The sequence below is a fragment of the Salvelinus alpinus genome, chromosome 27 (genome assembly GCF_045679555.1).
Source record: "Salvelinus alpinus chromosome 27, SLU_Salpinus.1, whole genome shotgun sequence".
NCBI classification, from domain to species: domain Eukaryota; kingdom Metazoa; phylum Chordata; class Actinopteri; order Salmoniformes; family Salmonidae; genus Salvelinus; species Salvelinus alpinus.
This window is the reverse complement of record NC_092112.1, coordinates 39,155,129-39,181,242: the sequence shown is the minus strand read 5'-3', so window position 1 is coordinate 39,181,242 and position 26,114 is coordinate 39,155,129. Positions and strand designations below refer to the sequence as shown.

At 42.6% G+C, this 26,114-nt stretch overlaps 1 protein-coding gene across 2 annotated transcripts; it reads right to left on the bottom strand.

Annotated features, from left to right (window-relative positions):
• Positions 1–147: 147 nt before the first annotated feature.
• LOC139556539 (AN1-type zinc finger protein 3-like) lies at positions 148–26,112 on the bottom strand. Of its 2 annotated transcripts, XM_071370599.1 has the most exons (7): positions 25,834–26,112; positions 25,338–25,705; positions 22,467–22,507; positions 17,367–17,564; positions 2,426–2,494; positions 2,160–2,333; positions 148–1,997 (listed from the first exon to the last, which is right to left on the bottom strand). In XM_071370599.1, exons 2-7 carry the CDS (start codon positions 25,400–25,402, stop codon positions 1,843–1,845), a joined length of 702 nt encoding a protein of 233 aa, XP_071226700.1. In that variant the 5' UTR covers positions 25,403–25,705; positions 25,834–26,112; the 3' UTR covers positions 148–1,842. The 2 variants fall into 2 exon arrangements, with proteins under 2 accessions (XP_071226700.1, XP_071226701.1); XM_071370600.1 differs by lacking the exon at positions 25,338–25,705 and having other exon boundaries at positions 25,834–25,968.
• Positions 26,113–26,114: the final 2 nt, after the last annotated feature.

Sequence of the window (26,114 nt, the reverse complement as noted above, 5' to 3'; positions counted from 1 at the left end):
CAAAATTTTCCATAGAATCAGGTTCACACTTTCCATTATCACTTGTTTTGATGAACTGCTTCTAAGTTTCTGTAGAAAATAATGCAAAATGTTTACCCTTATATAATGAAATAATTCAAATGTTTTAAAGATCACACAGGCCACCCATTCCTCTAATCCAGTTTATTCATCCTCAGCAAAAAGGGGAAAATAATCAAATAAAAGGAGAACATAAAACAGAATTGTTCTGGTTTTATACATTTAACTAAATATGCAGCTCTATGCTAATGTGTAAGTAAATCAAAACAATATATGGTTAAATAAAATTTCTTTTAAAGATACAGAAAGATAACATTTCTTAAATTTTCCCATCTGCACTCGAGAGATGACGGGTCGCAGAAATACCAAAATAAAACCACCCACTACGCCACTCTACACGTCGCTCCCGCCATCCTTCAGTCATTCCTCGCACCAGAGGAAGGGGGCCAGTAAGAGAAGGAAGCAGAGAGGGAAGTGAGGAAGAAGAATGAGATGAGCATTGGGACCAGCACACTCAAGTAGTGTGACTGGGGTAGGAGGAGAAAAATATGGAACAGACTAGCAAACTACAACAAAAAAATGAAGCAATGTATTATGCATGCTTTTTAAGTGGTCTGCTTGTATGGCCATACGAATAGAGCCATAGTTTGACAGTCCAGTGAGTCAGGGATTGTGTAGTGTGTATGTAAAAAATAAAGGGAGTAAGAGTGCACGGGGTATTACAAAACAGAAAAGAGCATTAACAGCAACAGCATCACTTATTCAAAGAGCAGCAGGCAGAGAAGGGCTTCTGCTTCAGAGAGGTTCTGTGTGTGTGACTCTAGTCCATTTGTTCACTCTAATCCAGCTGAGAGAAGCGGAGGAGTAGGCTGCAGTACAAGGGTTTGTGGTCCGGTTTGTAGTCAAACCAGTCTAGCAGAGTCTCATAAGAACAAACACGGCCACACAACAACTGACCCATGTCCGGGGACGACGACATCCTTAACACACGCTATTTCAATCCAATGCCATGCAGGAGCCATTGGGTGAGGGAGCAGAAAAGGAAGAGGGGGAGGGGGGGTAAAGGTCAACATTCCACCCTACAACCTGAGGAGTGGTCAAGGGACAGACAGGGCTATGTTCAGTTTATCTGTCACCAATGATGTACTGAAAACCTGCTTACCAAGATGACCAAGGAGCCGAGAAAGGTCAGTTTCATTTAGAAAGTACTGGTGCAGACAGCCTAATCTTTTGTGATCAGTGAAACAAAGACTGAGGGGTAAGATTGTTGTTGAGCGATGGCTCTGCTGTGTGATAAAAAAAAAAAAAGAGTTTGCCAGCTAACTTGTGTAAATATTGTGAAATAACTTCATTCTTTAGAAAGATAAGCTTGTAATGGACATGGTCCAATTTACTCAACCAAAAACACATAGCCAAGTTGAGCTTTCTTAAATTAACCTGAAAATCAATAGTTATTTCTGTTTGTTCATCAAAGATAGCTGGCTAACCCATTGATCCTGCTTTGTAGTATACCCCTCTGACAAGTTAAGGCTGTGTGAAAACGAACGTGCGATAGTGACAGTGTGGCTCCAGAGGTTGCCATGGTGACCGTGTCCAAGGCAGTGTCCAAACTGTTCCCCTCTGGAGGGGTAAAGACTAACAGGAGTGGGTCAACAACCCTCAGCTCCAGAATGGTGGGGTAAGTGTGGATCTATTACAACCATGCTCTCTCCTTCTTCCCCTTCCCTCCCTCTCTTCCTTGCTCTCTCTTACGTCCCCCTCTCTATTTAAGTGCCTCTTCTCTGTTGGGTGGATGGGTGGTGACGGGCGGGCAGCGGGGGCAACTCAAGAGCACTCTTCTCCGATGCGTTGGCACGAGCGGCCCACCTTGCGGTCCAGCTTCACCATCTTGAGGACGGCCTCCTCGCGCCCACGTCCCAGGTGGTCGAACAGGCAGTCGTGCTGCTCAGGTAGACGGTGGAGCATGCAGAACACGTAGCCTAGAAGATAAAACAAAATAGGGAGAGAAACAATGAGAGAAAGAGAGAACGAGACAGAAAAAGAGAGAATGTAAAAATCTGTGTGAAGTCAAGGCGAGGAGACACGGAAACCAAGGGCAGACGTGTTCAGATGTGTTTGCTCTGTTCCCATGTAGTACTGACCGCAGCGACAGGAGCCCAGTTCCTGCTGTACCAGCTCCAGTTTTGTTTGGCAGCGATAGCAGCGCCGGCGGTTTTTCTGCTTGGGTCCTCGGCTAGGCTCCTCGCTCGCCGCCTCCCCCTCCAAGTCCCGCCGTGCCCGTTTCTCTGGTGACGCCTCGCTCTCCGACCCTGAAGCTGAAAGAACAGAAGGTTACACGGTTACAGAGTAACCATGGGACGTTCAATTTGCACAGAAATATACACAGAGAGCAGAAGCATGGCTGTACCTGATTCGCAAGGACGTTTTGTGGGTGTACAGAGGGTGCCTTGGGCTGTTTCTGTGCATGACGATACTCCTGTGGAAGAAAAAGAAGAGCAAAACAAGGGAATCATTCTTCATTGATCAAGAGCCCAAATGTGTGTCACCTAGACCAAGATGTTTTGGAGCCAGAAAGACAATTTCAGAACCTTGAAGGATTTAAGACCTCGTGTCCATGCTATGCAACCAGATAAGCTCAAATCCTGACATGCCAAGTCTATTTACGTCAACATATCACTTGACTTACATTCTTAACATGAAGGTTAAAAATACTAGGGATGTGCATCTTTCCCTTTCAAGATGATTCGACATGGATGTAGATACATTGGCTCCGATACGATCCAGGAACGATACGTTTTAGTTTGAAACGAGTCTGTGCAATTCGGTTAGTTAGAGAACAAATTGATTTGATGCACCAACATTTGTTGCATAATTTTTTTAAATTCTAAATTAAAATCTGCTGCTGATGGTGCTCATGAGATGGATCTGTCTGAGCTGATGTGTGCGTGCGTGTTTAAATCAAATAACATTTTATTGGTCACATGCACCGAATACAAGTGTAGACTTTACAGTGAAATTCTTACTTACGAGCCCATTCAACAGTGCAGTGTTAAAAAGTAAGACACATTTTCTAAAAGGCAATAGTAACACAAAAACGAGGCTTTATACAAGAGGTATGTAGGGGGGGTGGCAATGTAGCCTTTTTTTGTTGTCTCCCACTGTGGTTCTGAAATCACCATCACCCACTGATTAACTTGTCATTTTAGCAGATTAAGTGCTTGAGCTAGTAATGTATCAATATTTATCGTATACAAATTAGCTATGACGTAGACAATGAATATAGCACAATTTGGATTTCACCCCCCCACCTCATCTAAAAATCTAATGGTTTTGACCGCTTGGAAGTTCTCCTCTCGCTTTGGCCACGCAGTGCGCCTCGCAAAAGTGATTGCTGTCCACGTTAGTAAATTATCAACTTTACCCTATATATGTTTTTGATATACATACACTGATTGTTTAAAGCAAAAAACTACCCAAACTATTGCTGATGGTGAACCTGAAATCTAAAAATATATTGGAAACCCCAATTCTGCAGGTATAGCCAGATGAGTTGTGTTTCTGATAGATTATTACTACTACTCCAGTAAAACACAATTTTTAACAGCTCATACAGTGCCTTCGGAAAGTATTCAGACCCCTTGACTTTTTCCACATTTTGTTACGTTATACAGCCTTATTCTAAAATGGATGAAATATAATTTCCCCCAAAACTATCCACACACACACACACACACAATACCCCATAATGACGAAGTGAAAACAGGTTTAGATATTTTTGCAAATTTAAAAATAGAAATACCTTATTTACATAAGTATTCAGACCCTTTGCTATGGGACTCGAAATTGAGCTCAGGTGCATCCTGTTTCCATTGATCATCCTTGAGATGTTTCTACAACTTGGAGTCCATCTGTGGTAAATTCAAGTGATTGGACAGGATTTGGAAAGGCTGTCTATATAAAAAGGTCCCACAGTTGACAGTACAAGTCAGAGCAAAAACCAAGCCATGAGGTCGAAGGAATTGTCCGTAGAGCTCCGAGACAGGATTATGTCGAGGCACAGATCTGGGGAAGGGTAGCAAAAAATATGTTGGCAGCATTGAAGGTCCAAGAACAAAGTGGCCTCCATCATTCTTAAATGGAAGAAGTTTGGAACCGCCAAGACTCTTCCTAGAGCTGGCCGCCCAGCCAAACTGAGCAATCGGGGGGAAAGGGCCTTGGTCAGGGAGGTGACCAAGAACCCGATGGTCACTCTAGAGCTCTGTCAGAGTTCCTCTGTGGTGATGGGAGAACCTCCCAGAACCATCTCTGCAGCACTCCACCAATCAGGCCTTAATGGTAGAGTGACCAGATGGAAGCCACTCCTCGGTAAAAGGCACATGACAGCACGCTTGGAGTTTGCCAAAAGGCACCTAAAGACTCTCAGACCATGAGAAACAAGATTCTCTGGTCTGAAGAAACCAAGATTGAACTCTTTGGCCTGAATGCCAAGTGTCAACATCTGAAAGAAACCTGGCACCATCCCTACGGTGAAGCACGGTGGTGGCCACATCCTGCTGCGGGGATGTTTTTCAGCGGCAGAGACTGGGACACTAGTCAGGATCGAGGCAAAGATGATCGTAGCAAAGTACAGAGACATCCTTGATGAAAACCTGCTCCAGAGCATTTGCATGCCGAAAGTGCTGCACAGATGTGCAAGATCAGGAACAGGCCGGGCAGTGTGTGCAGTTGAACCAGTACCGGTATCGCCTGGGGTTGTTCGGCACGCAAAATGACTTGTAGATCAGCGACTGTCAACACAGTTACATGCACTTTGACACTGAAGGAGAGGACTTCAGTTGTTATAACATATGAGTTATTTTCTGAAGGTAGACAGAATGGAATGAGCAAAACATTTTAGCGAACCAGCAATTTGTAATGATTTAAATCGACTTTCTGACCGATGCATGATACACTTGGATCGGTTTTGGGTCCACTGACCGATGCACTTACATCTTAAACATTTGAATCGGGAACCGATGCGTATTGGTGAATGGTTACACCCCTAAAAAAATAACAAACGCAACAAGAAACTGCAATTGATTGAAAACTGGAGATCTTAAGTGAAATTCTGGGAGAACCAAGCAGGTTTTAAAAGATGGTCAACGTGACCATGCTGCCCCACTATGATTCCTATCTGGGCCAGGCTTAGTACATGTATTGCCAACGGAGTGAGACACACACACACACACACACACCACTCCTCCCGAGGCATAAATAGAAGCAGGCTGTCACCATATCAGTCCAACCTGACAGACCTCTGCCAACAGAGACTTCATGAAATGCATACGTATATACACACTTCCCTCTGTATCTTATTTGACAGCGGAGCAAAAATACTTCAAATTGTGTCTGTACTCCAGCATTTTGGATTTGAGATCAAATGTTTCACAAAGCGACAGTACGGAATGTCACCTTTTATTTGAGGGTATTTCCATTAGTGCTGGTCGGTATACTGTATTTTACAACACACAGATGTACGGTTTGGGTATTTTAATGTTTGGTTTGTTAAAATGTGATATGCTGTGTGTAACGTCAATTTGTATAGTGTAGACAGCTACTTGTCATCCCTCTCCGCTCTCCATGCCACTTTCCACACAGACCTAGCCCCGTCACTCAAGGAGTGCATGTTGATGTTGTTTGAACACGAGATACTTCCGTTCAGTCTGCATGGTTAATGCAGCACATGCAACAATGTTGACGACAACACTTTGCTTCTTAATATAAATCCACAAGCATTCTATAAATTGCACCATTAGTTTCGTACATCTGCAAAAAGCTAGTTTGTCTTTTCTTAGCAAGTTTTACTTAAATTGTGTTATACGCTAATGCTAAATCGCTAGTTAGCTAGCTAATAAAATGTAAGAGTCAGAGCAAAGGTAGCTAGCTTCACAGCCTGATAATAGTGATGGTGTAGGCCTAAATCTGCATGTTTGTGCAACAGTATATTCTAAATCAAAGAGGAATAGGCGAAGCATGAATGTTGGCTACATGAAAGAAAAAAAAATCTCTTGTGAAAGATTATAGGGTCCTCTAGGAAACACTGACCAACACTTTGGTTCCTATCCTGCCACTAACTCCTCCCTGGCATTTTCATTCATTGCCATGTCAAACACTATATTTAAAGTGCCCACTATTATATTCTAACTATAGAATTAGAATAATAATTTATTTCCATGATTCCAACAGTTCACTGTGTTTTGATCTAATTCGGAAGTCAAATCACAATTGCAACATTTGGTTAAAAATAAGGCCTCGATATTTCGCCCATATTGTGCAGCCCTACGTGGGAGTGTGGGAATTATCTCAAATGAATGCAGGAAATGCACAAATTTATGAAAATGATTTTCAGTTAAAGTTGAATTGAACAGTATAAAACAATCAGAATGGACAAAGACCCATTGAAATCACTTGTATAGAATGTATAGTAAGTGTTGCCATACTAGGGTAACGCACTACTCAATGCAAATGTAGAACTTTTATAATACACTGTCAAATAAAAAATACTGTGATATATTTTGGCCATAATCGCCCAGCCCTAATTTCCATACAAATCTTTCTTACCGTTTAGAAGTCAAATAACTATTTCCTTAACACTTAAATGTGGATGCTACCATGTTAGAGGCACAATGATCATAACACCCCCCCCCCCCCCCCCCCCTCCAATTGATTTAATTTTCTTAGAATATCCAGAATGACTTACAGCAGCAATTAGGGTTAAGTGCCTTGCTCAAGGTCACATCGACAGAGCCTTATCGGCTTGGGGATTCAAACCAGTAACCTTTCAGTTACTGGCCCAACGCTCTAATTGCTAGGCTACCTGCCACCCTTAAGGGTGATTCACAATATATATAATTTCTTAGGCTCACTAAATAAGCTTTGCTTAAAAAAGTCAATCTAATTCAGGGATAAATATACCTATTCCACAACCATAAGACCCACTAATCATTTAATTTTATCAAAATAGTTTAACCTGCTTTTTTGCAAATATATATTTTTTTAAATCACTGATCTCTGGCTTTCATGTCTATGAAAATTGCCTTTTCGTTACAAATTTAACCAGAACCATTATCATTCACTAATAATGACACGTCTTGTAGCAGGCATAATAGAAAATGAACACAGGTCTCGAACAATCCCACAAGCACAAGCCCACGTGCAAGTGAGTATTCAGCTAATCTTTATATTTCAAGTTTAGCCAACTTGGAACTACTTGCTAGCTAACAAGGCAGAACAGTTAAATTATGAACACACCCTTATGTTCATCTCCAACTGTTTGAACAGCATGCTAGCCTGTCCACTTCGTTTAGATGTTGAAATCAAGTGGCCCATCTTAATTCTCAGAATGAGAACCAGTTGCCAACTCCTTACATAATTGTGTTTTATGCTTATTGCACATTTATAAAAACAGACTAGACAGCTTGTATAAGTCTATGGACAAAATGCTGCTAGCGGTACAATACTGGGCGCGACAAACTTGAGCATACATTTTCTAGAATGTTAATTGATACTCCTGTTTTAGTAGTGCCTGCTCTGCGCACAATCTGAGGAGTTGAGACATAAAAAGGGTATCGCTAGAAAGGTTAACTACTCTATTACAGTAAAATAATGTCTAAATGTCTTTGTAAAAATATGACTGAGTCGGTTGGACTAAACCTCAAAAGTAAATAGCGAGTTAAAACCGCTTGTGAGAGATGTGATCGCTCATCTTTGATGTTGTGAGTGACAGGGGGAAGGGCTTGGTGTGTGTGTGAGTAAATGGGGAAAGGCTATATGGACACGCTTGACGACACGCTTGATGACGCATGTCGTGCAGCGGAGAGTCGAGTGTAGAGAGGAATGGACTCAGTTCAGCCAGTAATCCTGACGAGTCCTTCCCAGCGAACTAGTTCAAACTGGAATCAGCAGCATGACGAGGTAAAACATGTTAAAGAAAGTTGTTTATTTCGATGGGCGAGGGATAAATAACTTGTAGTATAAGTTTCTAGCTACAAGCACAAACTAGCTAGCTGGGAAGGGCAACTGACTGAACAAAATCCATTAGCCTTCACTCGACTCTCACTGCACGACATACGTCATCAATATGGGCACCGGGCGTGTCCGTATAGCCTCCCAGAGTATATGAGAAGGTGCACAGCACAGAATGGAGCTAGTCAACATGAGAACGAGCGGACAAAAACCTTGATTCTTGTGATAAAGGCATTTGGAATATTGTGCTAAAAAACACATTTAAATTAATTCGATATCACTCAGCCCTAGGTGAGAGGTTAGAATTTGAGGGGGTATGATCATCATTATTCACGATTCATTCATGATTATCCGTAATCATGTTAGCATCCACATTTATGTAGAAGTGTTCAGAAACATATTATTCTTATTTACAATCAATCAAATTGGCTAATAATGCATTACAATCAAATTGGCAATTCATGCATTACTTACTATTCAGTTCCTATTGGCCAAAACATAATCCGAAACACAACAGTCCCACCTTTTTCATTGTCAGTAATTCAATTTTGCCCATATTCTTGATGAAGAATGTTAAGCTCACTGGTGTCACAACAAAATCCACCAAATCCGTTAAATAGGACTGCTGATAACTATACTGAACATACTGTGATCGAAGAAAAATAGCACAGAGCTTACATTTCTTAAAAAGGTTAATACCTGGTTTTAGTCATTTAAGTTCAGACTGGAGCATTTGTCATTTAAATATACACTCACAACCAATTCAAAACCAACTGGTGGGTTGCTGGAGGTTTAGAAAGGGATGCGAGAGTGAGTAAAAATAATAAAATGTCAACCAACCAGCTGAAAATCCCTGCATTGCGTGCTAGTAATATGGGACCAAATACTAAATTTGTACTACTTTAATACACCACCAGTGAATTTGTTCAAATACCTATGCATTCTCCAAATAGGGGGACTAGTTACATAGTTTTTTCAATTTAAAAAACGGTTAAACAGACCCCCCCCCCCCCCAAAACATCCCCCCAGACAATCTATACCGTCGCCTCATATTTAACATTTGATCTCAAATCCAAAATGCTGGAGTACAGAGGCAAATTTTAACATTTTAGCTTCACTGTCCAATGAAATACAGAGGGGAGTGTGTGGACTAAAGCGTGCACTCGTCTTCCTCATTGACATCTAATACTAAGAGATGTCGTGTTTGTCCAGATTGAAGATGTAGATACAGTGCATTTGGAAAGTATTCCGATCCCTTGACTTTTTCCACATTGTTACGTTACAACCTTATTCTAAAATGGATTAAATTGTTTCCTCCCCCCTCAACAATCTACACACAATACCCCATAAAAAAAAAACAACGCAAAAACAGGTTTAGAGATTTTTTAAAATGTATTACAAAAAACTGAAATATCACATTTACATAAGTATTCAGACCCTTTACTCAGAACTTTGTTGAAGCACCTTAGGCAGCAATTACAGCCTTGAGTATGATGCTAAAAGCTTGGCACACCTGTATTTAGGGATTTTCTCCCATTCTTCTCTGCAGATCCTCGCAAGCTCTGTCAGGTTGGATGGGCAGCGTCGCTGCACAGCTATTGTAAGGTCTCTCAGGATGTTTGATCGGGTTCAAGTCCGGGGTCTGGCTGGGCCACTCAGACTTGTCCTGAAACCACTCCTACACGGTCTTGGCTGTGTGCGCTTAGGGTCGTCGTCCTGTTGGAAGGTGAACCTTCGCCCCAGTCTGAGGTCCTGAGCGCTCTGGAGCAAGTTTTCATCAAGGATCTCTTAGTACTTTGCTCCGTTTATCGTTCCCTAGATCCTGACTAGTCTCCCAGTCCCTGCCGCTGAAAAACATCCCCACAGCATGATTCTGCCACCAACATGATTCACCGTAGGGATGCCAGGTTTCTTCCAGATGTGACACTTGGCATTCAGGCCAAAGAGTTCAATCTTGCTTTTGTCAGACCAGAGAATCTTGTTTCTCATGGTCTGATAGTCCTTTAGGTCCCCTTTGGCAAACTCTGGCCACTACCATAAAGACTTGATTGGTGGAGTGCTGCAGAGATGGTTGTCCTTCTGGAAGGTTCTCCCACCTCCATAGAGGGACTCTAGAGCTCTGTCAGTGTGACCATTGGTTTCTTGGTCACCTCCCTGACCAAGGCCCTTCTCCCCCGATTGCTCAGTTTTGCCGAGCGACCAGCTCAAGGAAAAGTCTTGGTGGTTCCAAACTTTTTCCATTTAAGAATGATGGAGGCCACTGTGTTCTTGAGATGTCTCTAGGATGATCTCCAAGGATGATCAATGGAAACAGGATGCACCGGAGCCCAATTTCGAGTCTCATAGCAAAGGGTCTGAATACTGAAGTAAATAAGGTATCTGTTTCTTTTCTTCTAAAAACCTATTATCGCTTTCTCATTTTTATTTAACTAGGCAAGTCAGTTAAGAACAAATTCTGATTTACAATGACGGCCTACCAAAAAGCAAAAGGCCTCCTGCGGGGATACATTTTCTTTTTTAAATGACAAAACACACATCACGACAGGAGACAACACTACATAGAGAGACTTTAGACAACATAGCATGGAAGCAACACATGACAACACAGTATGGTAGCAAGTTAGCAACACAACATGGCAGCAGCACAACATGGTAGAAGCACAAAACATGGTACAAATATTATTGGGCACAGACAACAGCGAAAAAAGGGCAAGAAAAGTAGAGACAACAATACATCACGCAAAGCAGCCACAACTGTCAGTAAGAGCGTCCATGATTGAGTCTTTGAATGAAGAAAAAACTGTCCAGTTTGAGTGTTTGTTGCAGCTCGTTCCAGTCGCTAGCTGCAGCGAACTGAAAATAGGAGCGACCCAGGGATGCGTGTGCTTTGGGGAGCTTTAACAGAATGTCACCGGCAGAACGGGTGTTGTATGTGGAGAATGAGGGCTGCAGTGGAGATCTCAGATAGGGGGGAGTGAGGCCTAAGAGGGTTTTGTAAATAAGCATCAACCAGTGGGTCTTGCGACGGGTATACAGAGATGACCAGTTTACAGAGGAGTATAGAGTGCAGTGACGTGTCCTATAAGGAGCATTGGTGGCAAACCTGATGGCCGAATGGTAAAGAACATCTAGCCGCTTGAGAGCACCCTTACCTGACGATCTATAAAATTACGTTTCCGTAATCAAGCATGGGTAGGATGGTCATCTGAATCAGGGTTAGTTTGGCAGCTGGGGTGAAAGAGGAACGATTACGATAGAGGAAACCAAGTCTAGATTTAACTTTAGCCTGCAGCTTTGATATGTGCCGAGAGAAGGACAGTGTACTCCCAAGTACACTACCTCAAGCTCTAAACACTCAGAGGTAGTAATCACACCTTTGGGGAGAGGGGCATTCTTCTTACCAAACCACATGACCTTTGTTTTGGAGATGTTCAGAAGAAGTTTAAGGGCAGAGAAAGCTTGTTGGACACTAAGAAAGCTTTGTTGTAGAGCATTTAACATAAAATCCAGGGAGGGGCCAGCTGAGTACAAGACTATCATCCGCATATAAATGGATGAGAGCTTCCTACTGCCTGAGCTATGTTGTTGATGTATATTGAGAAGAGTGTGGGGCCTAGGATCGAGCCTTGGTGACAGGCAGTGTCTGAGACAGCAGATGTTCTGACTTTATACACTGCACTCTTTGAGGTAATTAGCAAACCAGGCCAAAGATCCCTCAGAGACACCAATACTACCTAGCCGGCCCACAAGAATGGAATGGTCAACCGTATCAAAAGCTTTGGCCAAGTCAATAAAAATAGCAGCACAACATAGCTTAGAAACAAGGGCAATGGTGACATCATTGAGGACCTTTAAGGTTGCAGTGACAAATCCATAACCTGAGCGGAAACAAGATCACATACCAGAGAGAATACTACTGACATCAAGAAAGCCAGTCAGTTGATTATTGACACATTTTTCCAACACTTGATAAACAGGACAACATAGAAATGGGCCTGTAACAGCTAGGATCAGCTTGATCTCCCCACTTAAATAAAGGGTGCATCGTGGCTGCCTTCCAAGCAATAGGAACCTCCCCAGAGAGGAGACACAGGTTTTAAAAGGTCAGAGATAGGCTTGGCGATGATAATCTCATTGCAACTCCCCTCCAAGTCTCCGACCACTACCTTGTATCCTTTTCCCTCTCGCTCTCATCCAACACTTCCCACACTGCCCCTACTCGGATGGTATCGCGCCGTCCCAACCTTCGCTCTCTCTCCCCCGCTACTCTTTCCTCTTCCATCCTATCATCTCTTCCCTCTGCTCAAACCTTCTCCAACCTATCTCCTGATTCTGCCTCCTCAACCCTCCTCTCCTCCCTCTCTGCATCCTTTGACTCTCTATGTCCCCTATCCTCCAGGCCGGCTCGGTCCTCCCCTCCTGCTCCGTGGCTCGACGACTCACTGCGAGCTCACAGAACAGGGCTCCGGGCAGCCGAGCGGAAATGGAGGAAAACTCGCCTCCCTGCGGACCTGGCATCCTTTCACTCCCTCCTCTCTACATTCTCCTCTTCTGTCTCTGCTGCTAAAGCCACTTTCTACCACTCTAAATTCCAAGCATCTGCCTCTAACCCTAGGAAGCTCTTTGCCACCTTCTCCTCCCTCCTGAATCCTCCTCCCCCTCCTCCCTCTCTGCGGATGACTTCGTCAACCATTTTGAAAAGAAGGTCGACGACATCCGATCCTCGTTTGCTAAGTCAAACGACACCGCTGGTTCTGCTCACACTGCCCTACCCTGTGCTTTGACCTCTTTCTCCCCTCTCTCTCCAGATGAAATCTCGCGTCTTGTGACGGCCGGCCGCCCAACAACCTGCCCGCTTGACCCTATCCCCTCCTCTCTTCTCCAGACCATTTCCGGAGACCTTCTCCCTTACCTCACCTCGCTCATCAACTCATCCTTGACCGCTGGCTACGTCCCTTCCGTCTTCAAGAGAGCGAGAGTTGCACCCCTTCTGAAAACCTACACTCGATCCCTCCGATGTCAACAACTACAGACCAGTATCCCTTCTTTCTTTTCTCTCCAAAACTCTTGAACGTGCCGTCCTTGGCCAGCTCTCCTGCTATCTCTCTCAGAATGACCTTCTTGATCCAAATCAGTCAGGTTTCAAGACTAGTCATTCAACTGAGACTGCTCTTCTCTGTGTCACGGAGGCGCTCCGCACTGCTAAAGCTAACTCTCTCTCCTCTGCTCTCATCCTTCTAGACCTATCGGCTGCCTTTGATACTGTGAACCATCAGATCCTCCTCTCCACCCTCTCCGAGCTGGGCATCTCCGGCGCGGCCCACGCTTGGATTGCGTCCTACCTGACAGGTCGCTCCTACCAGGTGGCGTGGCGAGAATCTGTCTCCGCACCACGTGCTCTCACCACTGGTGTCCCCCAGGGCTCTGTTCTAGGCCCTCTCCTATTCTCGCTATACACCAAGTCACTTGGCTCTGTCATATCCTCACATGGTCTCTCCTATCATTGCTATGCAGACGACACACAATTAATCTTCTCCTTTCCCCCCTCTGATAACCAGGTGGCGAATCGCATCTCTGCATGTCTGGCAGACATATCAGTGTGGATGACGGATCACCACCTCAAGCTGAACCTCGGCAAGACGGAGCTGCTCTTCCTCCCGGGGAAGGACTGCCCGTTCCATGATCTCGCCATCACGGTTGACAACTCCATTGTGTCCTCCTCCCAGAGTGCTAAGAACCTTGGCGTGATCCTGGACAACACCCTGTCGTTCTCAACTCACATCAAGGCGGTGACCCGTTCCTGTAGGTTCATGCTCTACAACATTCGCAGAGTACGACCCTGCCTCACACAGGAAGCAGCGCAGGTCCTAATCCAGGCACTTGTCATCTCCCGTCTGGACTACTGCAACTCGCTGTTGGCTGGGCTCCCTGCCTGTGCTATTAAACCCCTACAACTCATCCAGAACGCCGCAGCCCGTCTGGTGTTCAACCTTCCCAAGTTCTCTCACGTCACCCCGCTCTCTCCACTGGCTTCCAGTTGAAGCTCGCATCCGCTACAAGACCATGGTGCTTGCCTACGGAGCTGTGAGGGGAACGGCACCTCCGTACCTTCAGGCTCTGATCAGGCCCTACACCCAAACAAGGGCACTGCGTTCATCCACCTCTGGCCTGCTCGCCTCCCTACCTCTGAGGAAGTACAGTTCCCGCTCAGCCCAGTCAAAACTGTTCGCTGCTCTGGCACCCCAATGGTGGAACAAACTCCCTCACGACGCCAGGTCAGCGGAGTCAATCACCACCTTCCGGAGACACCTGAAACCCCACCTCTTTAAGGAATACCTAGGATAGGATAAAGTAATCCTTCTAACCCCCCCCCTCCCCCTTAAAAGAGTTAGATGCACTATTGTAAAGTGGCTGTTCCACTGGATATCATAAGGTGAAGGCACCAATTTGTAAGTCGCTCTGGATAAGAGCGTCTGCTAAATGACTTAAATGTAAATGTAAATAAGGGCAGCAACCTTAAAGAAGAAAAGGTCTAAACCATCTGACCCAGATGTTTTTTTTTGGGTCAAGTTTAAGGAGCTCCTTTAGCACCTCGGACTCAGTAACAACCATATCATCACCATTAAGGGACATGGGCAGCTGTGAGGAGGAGGGTTAATTCTCCAGGTCTTTAACCGTTTTCCAGAACTTCTGTGGGTTAGACCCACAGAGAGAGAACTGCTCCTTAACTTCTTGCAACTATAGGGGGTGCTGTTCCGCATTAGCATATTTTGGTCTCCAAATTAAACGGCCTATTGCTCAATTCTTGATCGTACAATATGCATATCCTTACTAATATTGGATAGAAAACACTGTCTAGTTTCTAAAACCGTTTGAATTATGTCTGTGGGTGACCCAGAACTCCCTCTACAGCAAAAATCCTGACATGACTTGCGAAGGTCTGAGAATTATCCTCTGATCTGGGTTCAGTTTTAAAGCCTGTGTATATCCTATGGCTGGAATTGAACTGCACCCGCCTTCCCCTGGATGTCAGTAACCAATGAGAAGTGGAATGGTCTGTCTGCGTAGCTGTCCGAGGTTATAAAGCCGGATGGAACGAGAGTACCTTTCTTTGTCTCGTTCGTCATGGCGCCTGGCAAGAAGTCAGGATGAAATTTTGGAACGCTCAGTTATCGACCAGAGATGTATCCGTCTGTAATTTAATTAAATATAGGTGTTAGAAACATCATAACGATGTTATTTGAAACCGATTTATTTCAGTTTATGCGAGTATAGTGCTATTTTTCTGAATTTCCTTTGTATCTAGTTTGAGGATTTGGACATGTGTGTGCGACATAGCTAATGGTAGCAGCTAGTTCCAAAGGTGAAGAGGACGTTTTACAACAAAGCAACTATTCTTTTGAAGAAAAGACACATTGCCCAAGATACTGATGGAAGCTCGTCCAAAAGTAGGAACTATTTATGATGTTATTATGTATTTATGTGGAAAAATGTCATAGTGTTTGCGCGCCACTTTTGCAGGCACTGGTCTGGCTGCAACGCACACTATATGTCTAGTAACGTTAATTTTAAAAATCTAACATAGCGATTGCATTAAGAACTAATTTATCTTTCGATTGTTGTCCAACTTATATTTTTTAGTCAAGTTTATGAATAGTATTTTTATAAGAATAGGCGCTAATCCAAAATGGCGCCGGCCAGAATACATGCAATGTTTGTAGTGATTACATAGTATAACCACGATTTGTGCTGCTAAATATGCACATTTTCGAACAAAAGCTATATGCATTGTGTAATATGATGTTACAGGTCTGTCATCTGATGAAGTATATCAAGGTTAGTCAAATTATATATCTTTTGTTGGGTTGTTACGATCGCTAACATTTACAGCTGGTAAATGCGGTTGTGATTCTGGCTATTGTGGTACGCTCATATAATGCTATATTGTGTTTTCGCTGTAAAACACTTAGAAAATCTGAAATATTCTCTGGATTCACAAGATCTGTGTCTTTCGATTGCTGTAGGCTGTCTATTTTTCTGAAGTGTTTTAGGATGATTCTTTTGGTAATTGACGTCGGTCTCAGTAATTATTCCGGCTGCTTCCAACGCTATTTCAGATTGCAGCTGCAATGTAGAACTGTGATTTCTACCTGAAATATGCACTTTTTTCTAACAAAAACTATCCTATACCATGAATATGTTATCAGACTGTCATCTGAAGAGGTTTTTTCTTGGTTAGTGGCTATCAATATCTTAGTTTAGCCGAATTGGTGATAGCACCTGAAGTAGTAAGAAACTGATGGAGTTAGAAAAGTGGTGTATTTTGCTAACGTGTTTAGCTAATAGATTTACATATTTTGTCTTCCCTGTAAAACATTTTAAAAATCTGAAATGGTGGCTTTATTCACAAGATCTGTATCTTTCATCTGGTGTCTTGTGATTTAATGATATTTAGATGCTACTATCTACTTGTGAAGCTATGCTAATCAGTGTGTGGGGGGGTGGGGGGTGATCCCGGACCCGGGGTAGAGGCTCGTTAGAGGTTAAAGTAACTAACTTTGGTCTTCCGGATAGCCTGAGCGCACTTATTTCTCATTTGCCTGACCGAGGGCTAGTCAGCGTGAGTATGCGTGTGCCGAGGGTTTCTCCAAATACAATTCTTGAGGTGGAGTAACTCTGCAAGATCACGGTCGAACCAGGGGCTGAACCTGTTATTAATTCAAATTTTCTTTATGGGGGCGGGTTTGTTAACAATACCACTGAAAATCTCAAAAAAAGGTCCAAGCATCTTCAACAGAGAGGATCAAGCTGATTCTATACCATTTTACAGAGGCCAGGTCATGAAGGAAGGCTTGCTCATTAAAGTTTAGCAACATAATGAGTTCCTCACTATGAGGTCCCGTGTGGCTCAGTTGGTAGAGCATGGCGCTTGCAACGCCAGGGTTGTGGGTTCATTCCCCACGGGGGGACCAGGATGAATATGTATGAACTTTCCAATTTGTAAGTCGCTCTGGATAAGAGCGTCTGCTAAATGACTTAAATGTAAATGAGGTATTGTGTGTAGATTGATGAGGATTTTTTTTTTTATAGATGTAATACATTTTAGAATAATGCTGTAACGTCAAACTGTGAAAAAAGGGAAGGGGTCGGAATACTTTCCGACTGCACTGTATAAACCATATAGATTGAAAATGCTGAAGAGTGAGGGTCCAGTCTGATATGAGATTTAGTTAGAACTTGGTGTGATTGGATGACTGACAATGATCTCAGCTATGGTAATTCATTCAAAGCTTTCAGAATGTGCGCCATCTCAAAATTCAAAAGTTGTGGACCCTCCATCTTACCCTCCTGTGTAGTTGTTAATGTGGGGACAGGGTCTTCGGTTGACACCGATGGCTGCTCGGAGCTAGTGGGTGGTGACGACGATAGGGATTGGCTACTGTTGCTGCTCGTCTCGCCACTGAAGACTGACAATTGGCTACTGCCAGTGCTTGGGCTGGGCTTTGAGGTACAGTCCTCGTCTGTCTGCTTCTGCTCGATATCTGAAAAGACAGACAAAATAATGCCATTTAGTGACCCCAGCACCACATAATGTACATGGGCTTTTAATGGACCAGCAGCTTCAGAGCATTAGTACACACACACGTGGGGGCATGCGTCACCATTCCCTCTCCCCAAAACATCATTCAGAATCGCAGATGGTCTGGCCTGAGAGGATGTCAACACTTCAGAATGACCCTTTAGCATGATTAGGGCTGTGGCGGTCACAAAATTGTCTCAGCCGGTGATTGTCAAGCAAATAACTGTCGGTCTCACAGTAATTGCAAGTTAATTAATCTAAAACACATTTAGCATCTCCTGGCTTCCACAAGCCATCTACATTTTAAAAAGTATAATAAATCCATGTAATATAGCCTACACCTTCACAATAAATCCATTATTTATTTTAGACAGGTCTAAAGAAGCATGATATGAAGAAAATGTAGTCCAATTCAGAATAGCATACTCTGGGTTGTCCTTATGTTAGGTCCTGATGTGGCTATGCCAAATGGCTGTGAGCTACACTTGTTCATTTAGCAGACAAGATTTGCTTAGAATTCAATGGCATTATTTTATATTATGAAGAAAACTGAACAAAGCTGAATAAACTATAAAAAAAGTATCCAAACGATTTGCGGGAGTGTGCACACTAAGCAAATCTAATCTGTGTTGAGCAGTTAACTTCTTGCAACTATAGGGGGTGCTGTTCCGCATTAGCATATTTGTGTCTCCAAATTAAACTGCCTCGTGCTAAATTCTTGATCGTACAATATGCATATTATTGTTATTATTGGATAGAAAACAGTCTATAGTTTCTATAGGAGTTGAAATTTTGTCTCTGAGTGGTACAGAACAATTTTTACAGCACTTTTCATGACAGGGTTCAGATTTCAGAAATTTTTACCTCTGATCTGGGGTCTGTTTATAAGGCCACAGTGAATGCTATGAAGAAACCGACACTGCCTACGTCTTCCTCTGGGTGTCTGTACGTCATCACGTTTTCAATGAAATCGATGGGACGTTCACAGCCATTATAAATGACCAAAATGTACAGAGACCGCCCTTTCTCAACGTGCGCCTCAAGCGTGAAGGCCATCGGACCTGCCTCGTTCCAAATCGTTTTCTAACCAGCTATATTTCTCCGGTCATGTTTTCAGTCGTTATAGTTGTTAAAAACATCAGAATGTAGTTAATTTTAACCGTTTTATAGCAATTTATATCCGTTTAGTGCGATTCTGAGGAATTTATTTGTCGTGCACTTTCTAGCTTTGGGAACGTTTCGCGGTCTCGGTCGTTGTTAGTGGACATTTCGAAGGACAGAGGACATCTATCGACCAAAAGACGTTTATAACATAGAAAGGATACATTGCCCAAGAATATGATGGAAGATCAGCTCAAAGTAAGCAATATTTAATATGATAAACCGTGTTTCTGTCGAAATATTTTAAACGCATACATCGCCATTTTGTTTGGTATAGCTTCACTTGGCCAACCCTGTATTGAAAAGTAAGGATAATTTTAAAAATGTAAATCAGCGGTTGCATTAAGAACTAATTTGTCTTTCGATTCCTGTCAACCCTGTATTTTTTAGTCAAGTATATGATTAGCTTTTAATTAAACTAGATCACTCTGATAGATGACGTCAGACATATTGAGGCTTGATTTCCTAGTATTTTTATTGTGTAACCACGGTTTTGTATGGCTAAATATGCACCTTTTCGAACAAACTGTATATGTATGTTGTAAAATGATGTTACAGGAGTGTCATCGGAAGAATTCTGAGAAGGTTAGTGAAAAAATTAATATCTTTTGGCGGTGATTACGTTATAGCGCTCTTTGGCTGGAATCGATGCTCTGGTAACGTTTTCACATGTAGTATGCTAACTTATCGATTTATTGTGTTTTCGCTGTAAAACGCTTAGAAAATCTGAAATATTGTCTGGAATCACAAGATCTGGGTCTTTCCATTGCTATGCTTTGTCTATTCTTATGAAATGTTTTATGATGAGTAAATTGGTCATACACGTTGCTCTATCTAGTAATTCTAGTCGATTTGCGATGGTCGGTGCAATTGTAAACTGTGATTTCTACCTGAAATATGCACTTTTTTCTAACAAAAACTATCCTATACCATGAATATGTTATCAGACTGTCATCTGAAGAGGTTTTTTCTTGGTTAGTGGATATCAATATCTTAGTTGAGCCGAATTGGTGATAGCACCTGAAGGAGTAAGAAACTGATGGAGTTAGAATAGTGGTGTATTTTGCTAACGTGTTTAGCTAATAGATTTACATATTTTGTCTTCCCTGTAAAACATTTTAAAAATCTGAAATGGTGGCTTTATTCACAAGATCTGTATCTTTCATCTGGTGTCTTGGACTTGTGATTTAATGATATTTAGATGCTACTATCTACTTCTGAAGCTATGCTATCTATGCTAATCAGTGTGTGGGGGGTGGGGGGTGATCCCGGATCCGGGGTTGAGGTTCTAGAAAGGTTAAAAAAGCAATAGGTACTCCTATATGCTTCACTTTAATAACTAACTCCAGTTGTACTACAAACTTTGGGCTGTGTTTTGATTTTTAATACATTTTAAGGCTGCATGATGCGACTAATGATGATTTTAAAAAGTTGCTTGAAAAGGCATGAGCCCTGCTTTGTTTTTTTGCACAGGCTGTACACACTTCATTAGTCTCTCATTCACCATTTGACAAGCATGGCAGCATCCCCTTTGTGGCTTTAATACACCCTAAAAGAAATACATGCCTTTGTTGTGCCCTTCTCCCCGAGTGCCTGTTCCGAAGCACTCACTGAGTGCTGTGCGCTCTCCATCACGTGATCGGGTCTTTCTCACAGGCTACAAGTGAAGACAGACACATCGGGACGCAACTGCGCGCATCCTTATCCAATTCCGAGGTGCATATTGAAGATATTGGAAGAACTGTCCACATTTACTTTCCGTCAGCCAACAAGATGAGTAGGCCTAACAGATAGTAGATTGACATAGTACAAAAGTCGACCTATTCTATTCTGTGCGAGAAATAACTATTCCAAACAGTCTGGGACGCAACAGACCCTAAATTAATACAACCAAAAGCATTAAAAAAAAAACATTTAAGCAATGTAGCTGACAACAGATCAGAACGTTTATCTTTAAATATTGATAAACTATTAAGCTATTTCTTCACATTATAAGCGCAGCAACGCGCACACGGCAGTGGGCTATTAGCGGGAATGTTTCATTAGCGGGAAAAAAACATTATCAAAAGTGACCGCAAATGTGATTATTCATGTAATGCTTTTATTGTAAAATATGCATTTTTTATGGTGAAAATTATCTTCCCCAAACTTGAAACTCACGCGCTGCTTATGTATGCTCTAAACCCCTTGTAAAGTGGATTAATGTGCTTCATTTTAAATAAGTTATTTGGCCACTTTAGTTGTGATACAAACCTTATCAAAACATATAGGCCTATGGGCTAGCCTACCATGAGGTGTTCGACTATGATTCGAAAAAGTTAAAAAGGAAAAAAAAGAAGGCTTTGTTTCTTGCCTTAAGCTGGGCATCATTCACAAGTGATAATATATAATTCACAAGCGATAGGCTAATATATTCACCCATCAGACTATTCTTGATTTAATCTTGTCTTTACATATACTAAATAATCTGTGTGACATTTGTTTTGAGTTAGAACGGACCATTATCATGCACCCGTCTTGAAACAGGAGCAGCAGAAAAAATACATGTCATCTATGCATTTAAATAGCGGACGGGGGACGCTTTTCCCGTGATTCATTTTCATGCCATCCAGGAAGGCTATACTCCTAACGTAAAGAACAGCGATGTGCTTAATATTAGGAAAGTTGACAAATAAATATAGAAAGCTGATGGGATCCTCTATTTAGTAAAAGCCATCCCTCTGTTTTATCACGCCATTGCATAGCCTATAGAAAAGTTGTGCAACATGAGCTCATGGGCCCTCATGAAGCGTTTGATTCGATTTTCGATTACATTTGTATTGATGCCAGACTGATTAGAGGGACAATAGAGTGCCGAGTACCAGGCAGTTATCAAGTTTGGTAGGCCACTAATGACCATGAGCCGCATCAGAGCTTGGAGAAGCCTAATTACCGTGACTAAACGGTCACGTGATATTTGACTGCCTTCATGACTCGTGGCCGCCGGTGTGGCGGTAATACGGTCACCGCAACAGCCCTAAGCATGACCCCATTTTAGGCTACCAAGGAGTCTATCCATCAACTCCCAAAACCCAGAGGGCTGCACAAGGTCAAAAAGCAGCTGGGCCTTATCTTAATCCTCTATAGAACCCATTTCTTGCTGTCGTGGTGCTCGTGTTTATTGAATCTATTCTAGGCAATGTTGCTGCTGAAAAGGCCCACAGAAGCCCATCTCAAAACTTCAGTCACAAGCTCCATTTTAGAGCTGCAATCTTTAAACACAGGAGTACTGAGAGCCAACACCCCAACATACAGCAAAGCATGATATCAGACCCGAGAACATATTCTTCCTGACACCAGTTATATTCTTGAGATAGCTATTATGTCAATGAGAAGTCCATCTGGAAATTGACTTTTTGGATTCTGAAAATACCCTTGTATTGTTACTGCATGCCTTTGGAATATTTCACAGGGATTTTTTTATACCAAAAGGTACATACATTACTTCTACAAAACATCTAACAAACCTAACCGAGGTGTAAAAAAAAAAAACTGCCATTTCCATACAGCAGACACATAACATGACAGGCAGTAATCTGCACCAGGCTGCACACCCCCTTCTGATGTCTCAGGTACACACAGGGCTCTACCACATAACAGAAACCTATTGTCTTCCACACATATGGGAATTTAATTGGCTTGCGCAAGGAACAGCAAGACTTACCAGCAAAACATTTTGAGCAGAGGTTCATGGTTTTACTGGACCTGGGGAGAGAAAATAAAAATAAAAGTCAGTCCCAGAAAGGAATGGTACAAAGGTGGATGGCCAAATAGGATAAAGACCGACACACGTTGGTCAATGCAACATGCCCCTCTTATTTGCAACAAAAATCACACTTAAAAAAAAAGAATGCATTTCAATGGCTCTTGAGACACTCAAACCTGACCCATTTTTTTTGTACCCAGACAGTCAGACGGCTCTGAGGTTGCCATAGCTACGGAGAGTGAGTGAAAACAAACGGATGGCAGGGGTGACAGATGACAGAAAGTCATGGCAGGGAAGAGAAGGGGGAAACAAACAAAGGCGGGGGTGGGGTAGAGGTTGTTGCAAACAGTTGAAAAGGGAAGGCAGCAATAAAGTCAATATTTTTACAGCAACAAATGACAGGTAGGCCTACACCATTGCATTCATTTGATACCATCTCTCACCGGTTAACAAGCTAATCAGTCCAGGCTAATCAATTGTGCCAAGAAGCCTAACCTGACAGGGGCTTTTGACCGCCATTGACATTGGCCTGAGGGTTCAAGGGTTCATTACTGACTGAAGTAGGGTAGTCAACTCAACATGGATAACAACTAGTACATAAGCTCTATGTGTATCAATCACATTTGTTGCATTACCCTATGTATACATTACACTAAATGTTGTGGTCAGAAATAGCCTAGAAAAAATATAGGCGTAAATATTATTTTTTCTAAAATCAGGTTTACTTCCCTCACAATCCTAATGTGTAATAGGCTAACTCATGACAGCAGACTCAACTCCATGAACACAACCCAAACCCTTCCACATAGCCTCAAAAATCTGTTCAACTGAAATCTCCCACCAAACATGCACCATTTTCTCAGGCTGACCTTTGAATCCTTTCCTCGATGACATTACATTTCCAGTGGTAGGCTAATGGTTGTTCTCACTCTGGACCTCTGACACTCACTTTAATAGGAGGGCACAACGCTGGGATGTTTCTGTTCAGGGCTGTGTCAGCTCTGTCAATACAGGAAAAGGTTGGAACTACATACAGTATTCAGCCCATTGTGCCCTCAGGAGGGAATGTGACCAATGGAGTGTTCCAATTGACCTGGGATACATTTAGGACTCATCCTACCATGACCTTAACTGCAATTGGACTTTTCCTCCCAACGTCACGTGTGTCATTCAGCGGTAGAGTAACTAGACCTCAACCGAGAAGAGGATTTGCAGTATACCTAGAAAGACCTCAATCATAGATGAGAGTTCTGACAAGCCCCATGCTAGCCTAATCCTTGCACTACATTGAAGATGTGTTTGCCTACCAACTTTCAGCTAACGCACTATAACCTAATGCCCTCCTTCACTCCCCATCTCGATAAGGGCTTCAACTGAGCTAACATGTTCATCAAAACAGAGTATCAGTCTAGAATGGTTTGTCACTATCAAAAGAATGTCCTTTGAATAGTCAAATTGATATGCACAGGCTCCATTTTACCAGAGAAGAACCAAATGACCTAAAAACAGGAAAGCTGGAAATTCAGCCCAGATTTTTTAACTTAGCCCACTTCTAAAGGCGAAGCCTATATCCTGCAGTCTCGCGATACAGACTCCCCTCCCAATGTTTAATGAGATATCTCGAACTGAAGAGGATGTTTGTTCCTGGCTCTAGCTGTAATCAGGCATACTCAGAAAGAGAGATAGTTTGAACACAGCAGGGAAGGGCTACAAAGAAAGCCGGAGGGCTTCAGAGGGGAAAACGGTGACAAGCGTCAGACGCCTCGAACCAGGTGTTGACCGCAAGAGGCGTAAACATGCTTCCGATTGTGTCACCTGACATTGAGAGGTGTGAGTAATTCTCAGTTTGCTCACATATAACACACCCTAAAGATCAGCGTGACTATTTAGAGAGCATGGCACAAGAAAGGGCAGGGTTTTAGTACATAAAATCATCCAGGGAGTAATATCCCAGAGTCCTCCTTTCGTTGCTACATATGGTGCTTTCAAGACAACTGGGGAAAAAACGATGTCAATTCATGACGTCAGTGATCTTGAGGTCTGAGCTCTAGAAAGATGCCAGTTTCCGACTTGGAATTTCAAGTCGTAAACGATTTCCTCCCAGTCAGAGCTCGTTTTTTTCCCCGAGTTCCCAGTTGACTTGAACGCACTAAAGTCGGATATTTCCGAGTTCCCCGTTGTTTTGAACGTGGCAATAGTTGACCATACAGGAAGAACTGTCCTGCTCAAACAAAGGCCCCAATTTTATTATTAGTATGCTATACCCTTTGGTTGGTCGCTCTATTTCACTAAAGATGGTTTGATGTACTGCCTAAATGGGCTCGATTAAATGACATAAATAAAAATTTCCGGTATGTAATCACAACTTGACTGGAATGTGAGGGATGAACGTGCTGTAACTTGATAACTAATGTGGTTACACGGCAATGACAGTCTGGAGAATATTGGATACAAAGTGTCAACGTTTCATCTTTAGTTAGGGTATCATTTCTTTAGACTGGATACATTTCCATTTAAGGACACAGAGCCTAACTAGAGCGAATGATCAGATTATAACCAAAAATTGTAACATAACTCGTTCAGAACCACAGAACATGATTCGACGCTTTGATAGATCTACACTCATGGATAGAGAATGAAAACAAGCCCAAACGTTCAGCAAACCTAAAAACATTCAGATAGGAATCAGTTTTGTAACTCAAACATTTGCCCCAACCCCCACCCGGTATGCCCAACATAACAATGGCTTTAATCTAGGCTACATTAATATCCATTGTCATTATCACTACAATAAACCATCTCCACAATACATAATGTGCGACATCTTACCCCCAAAATCCACATGGACACCGAGGTGGTAAGGGTTTGCTGCGCTCACTACCAGTATCCCCCATGACTTCAACAAAATGATCAAGGGTACGCAAGGCTGGGGATGAGACAGGGGCCTTGTCGTTGTAAAGGATCTTCAGCCAACTCAAGTAGCAAATATCCGCTTCTATAAATAGTCCTCGGTGGTCAAATTGGACAACGAAGGTGGATGGCTTTGCCGACACGAGCGGCCACAGGGATCCGAATAGTCCTAAACAGCTCAGTTTGGATTAATTGATCATCCAAGTGTCCTCACTGGACTCAAAGCAATCAGCTGGAGCTCGGCTACTACTAACAGCCACAGAGGGGGTGTTAACGCTTTGTCCAACCTGTAACATGAAAGATACAACACAAAACATAAACACCACAACAACAAATATTTCCAACAATCTCAATATTAATCACGAGTATTCGACACAGAGTAAGCAGCAGTCACATCGAATATCATTCCACTTACACCATGTGCAGCGTCCCCCAATCTTCAGTGGGCCGAACTGTACGAAGTAAGCTGTTCAGGAAACTACCGGTACCTAGACCTTCATTTAGAATAAAACGTACTGTGCCGTATCAACAGAATCAAAATGGCGTTCATTGAACGCAATTCCCACTAGCGTTCCTGACTAAGAAATGTAAACTCACACACACAAACAACTATTTGGATTCATATATTTTAAACAGAAGCAATATAAAACCGTTTATTTCCTTATTTCACGGTTTGAATCGTTGAAAATTACTATT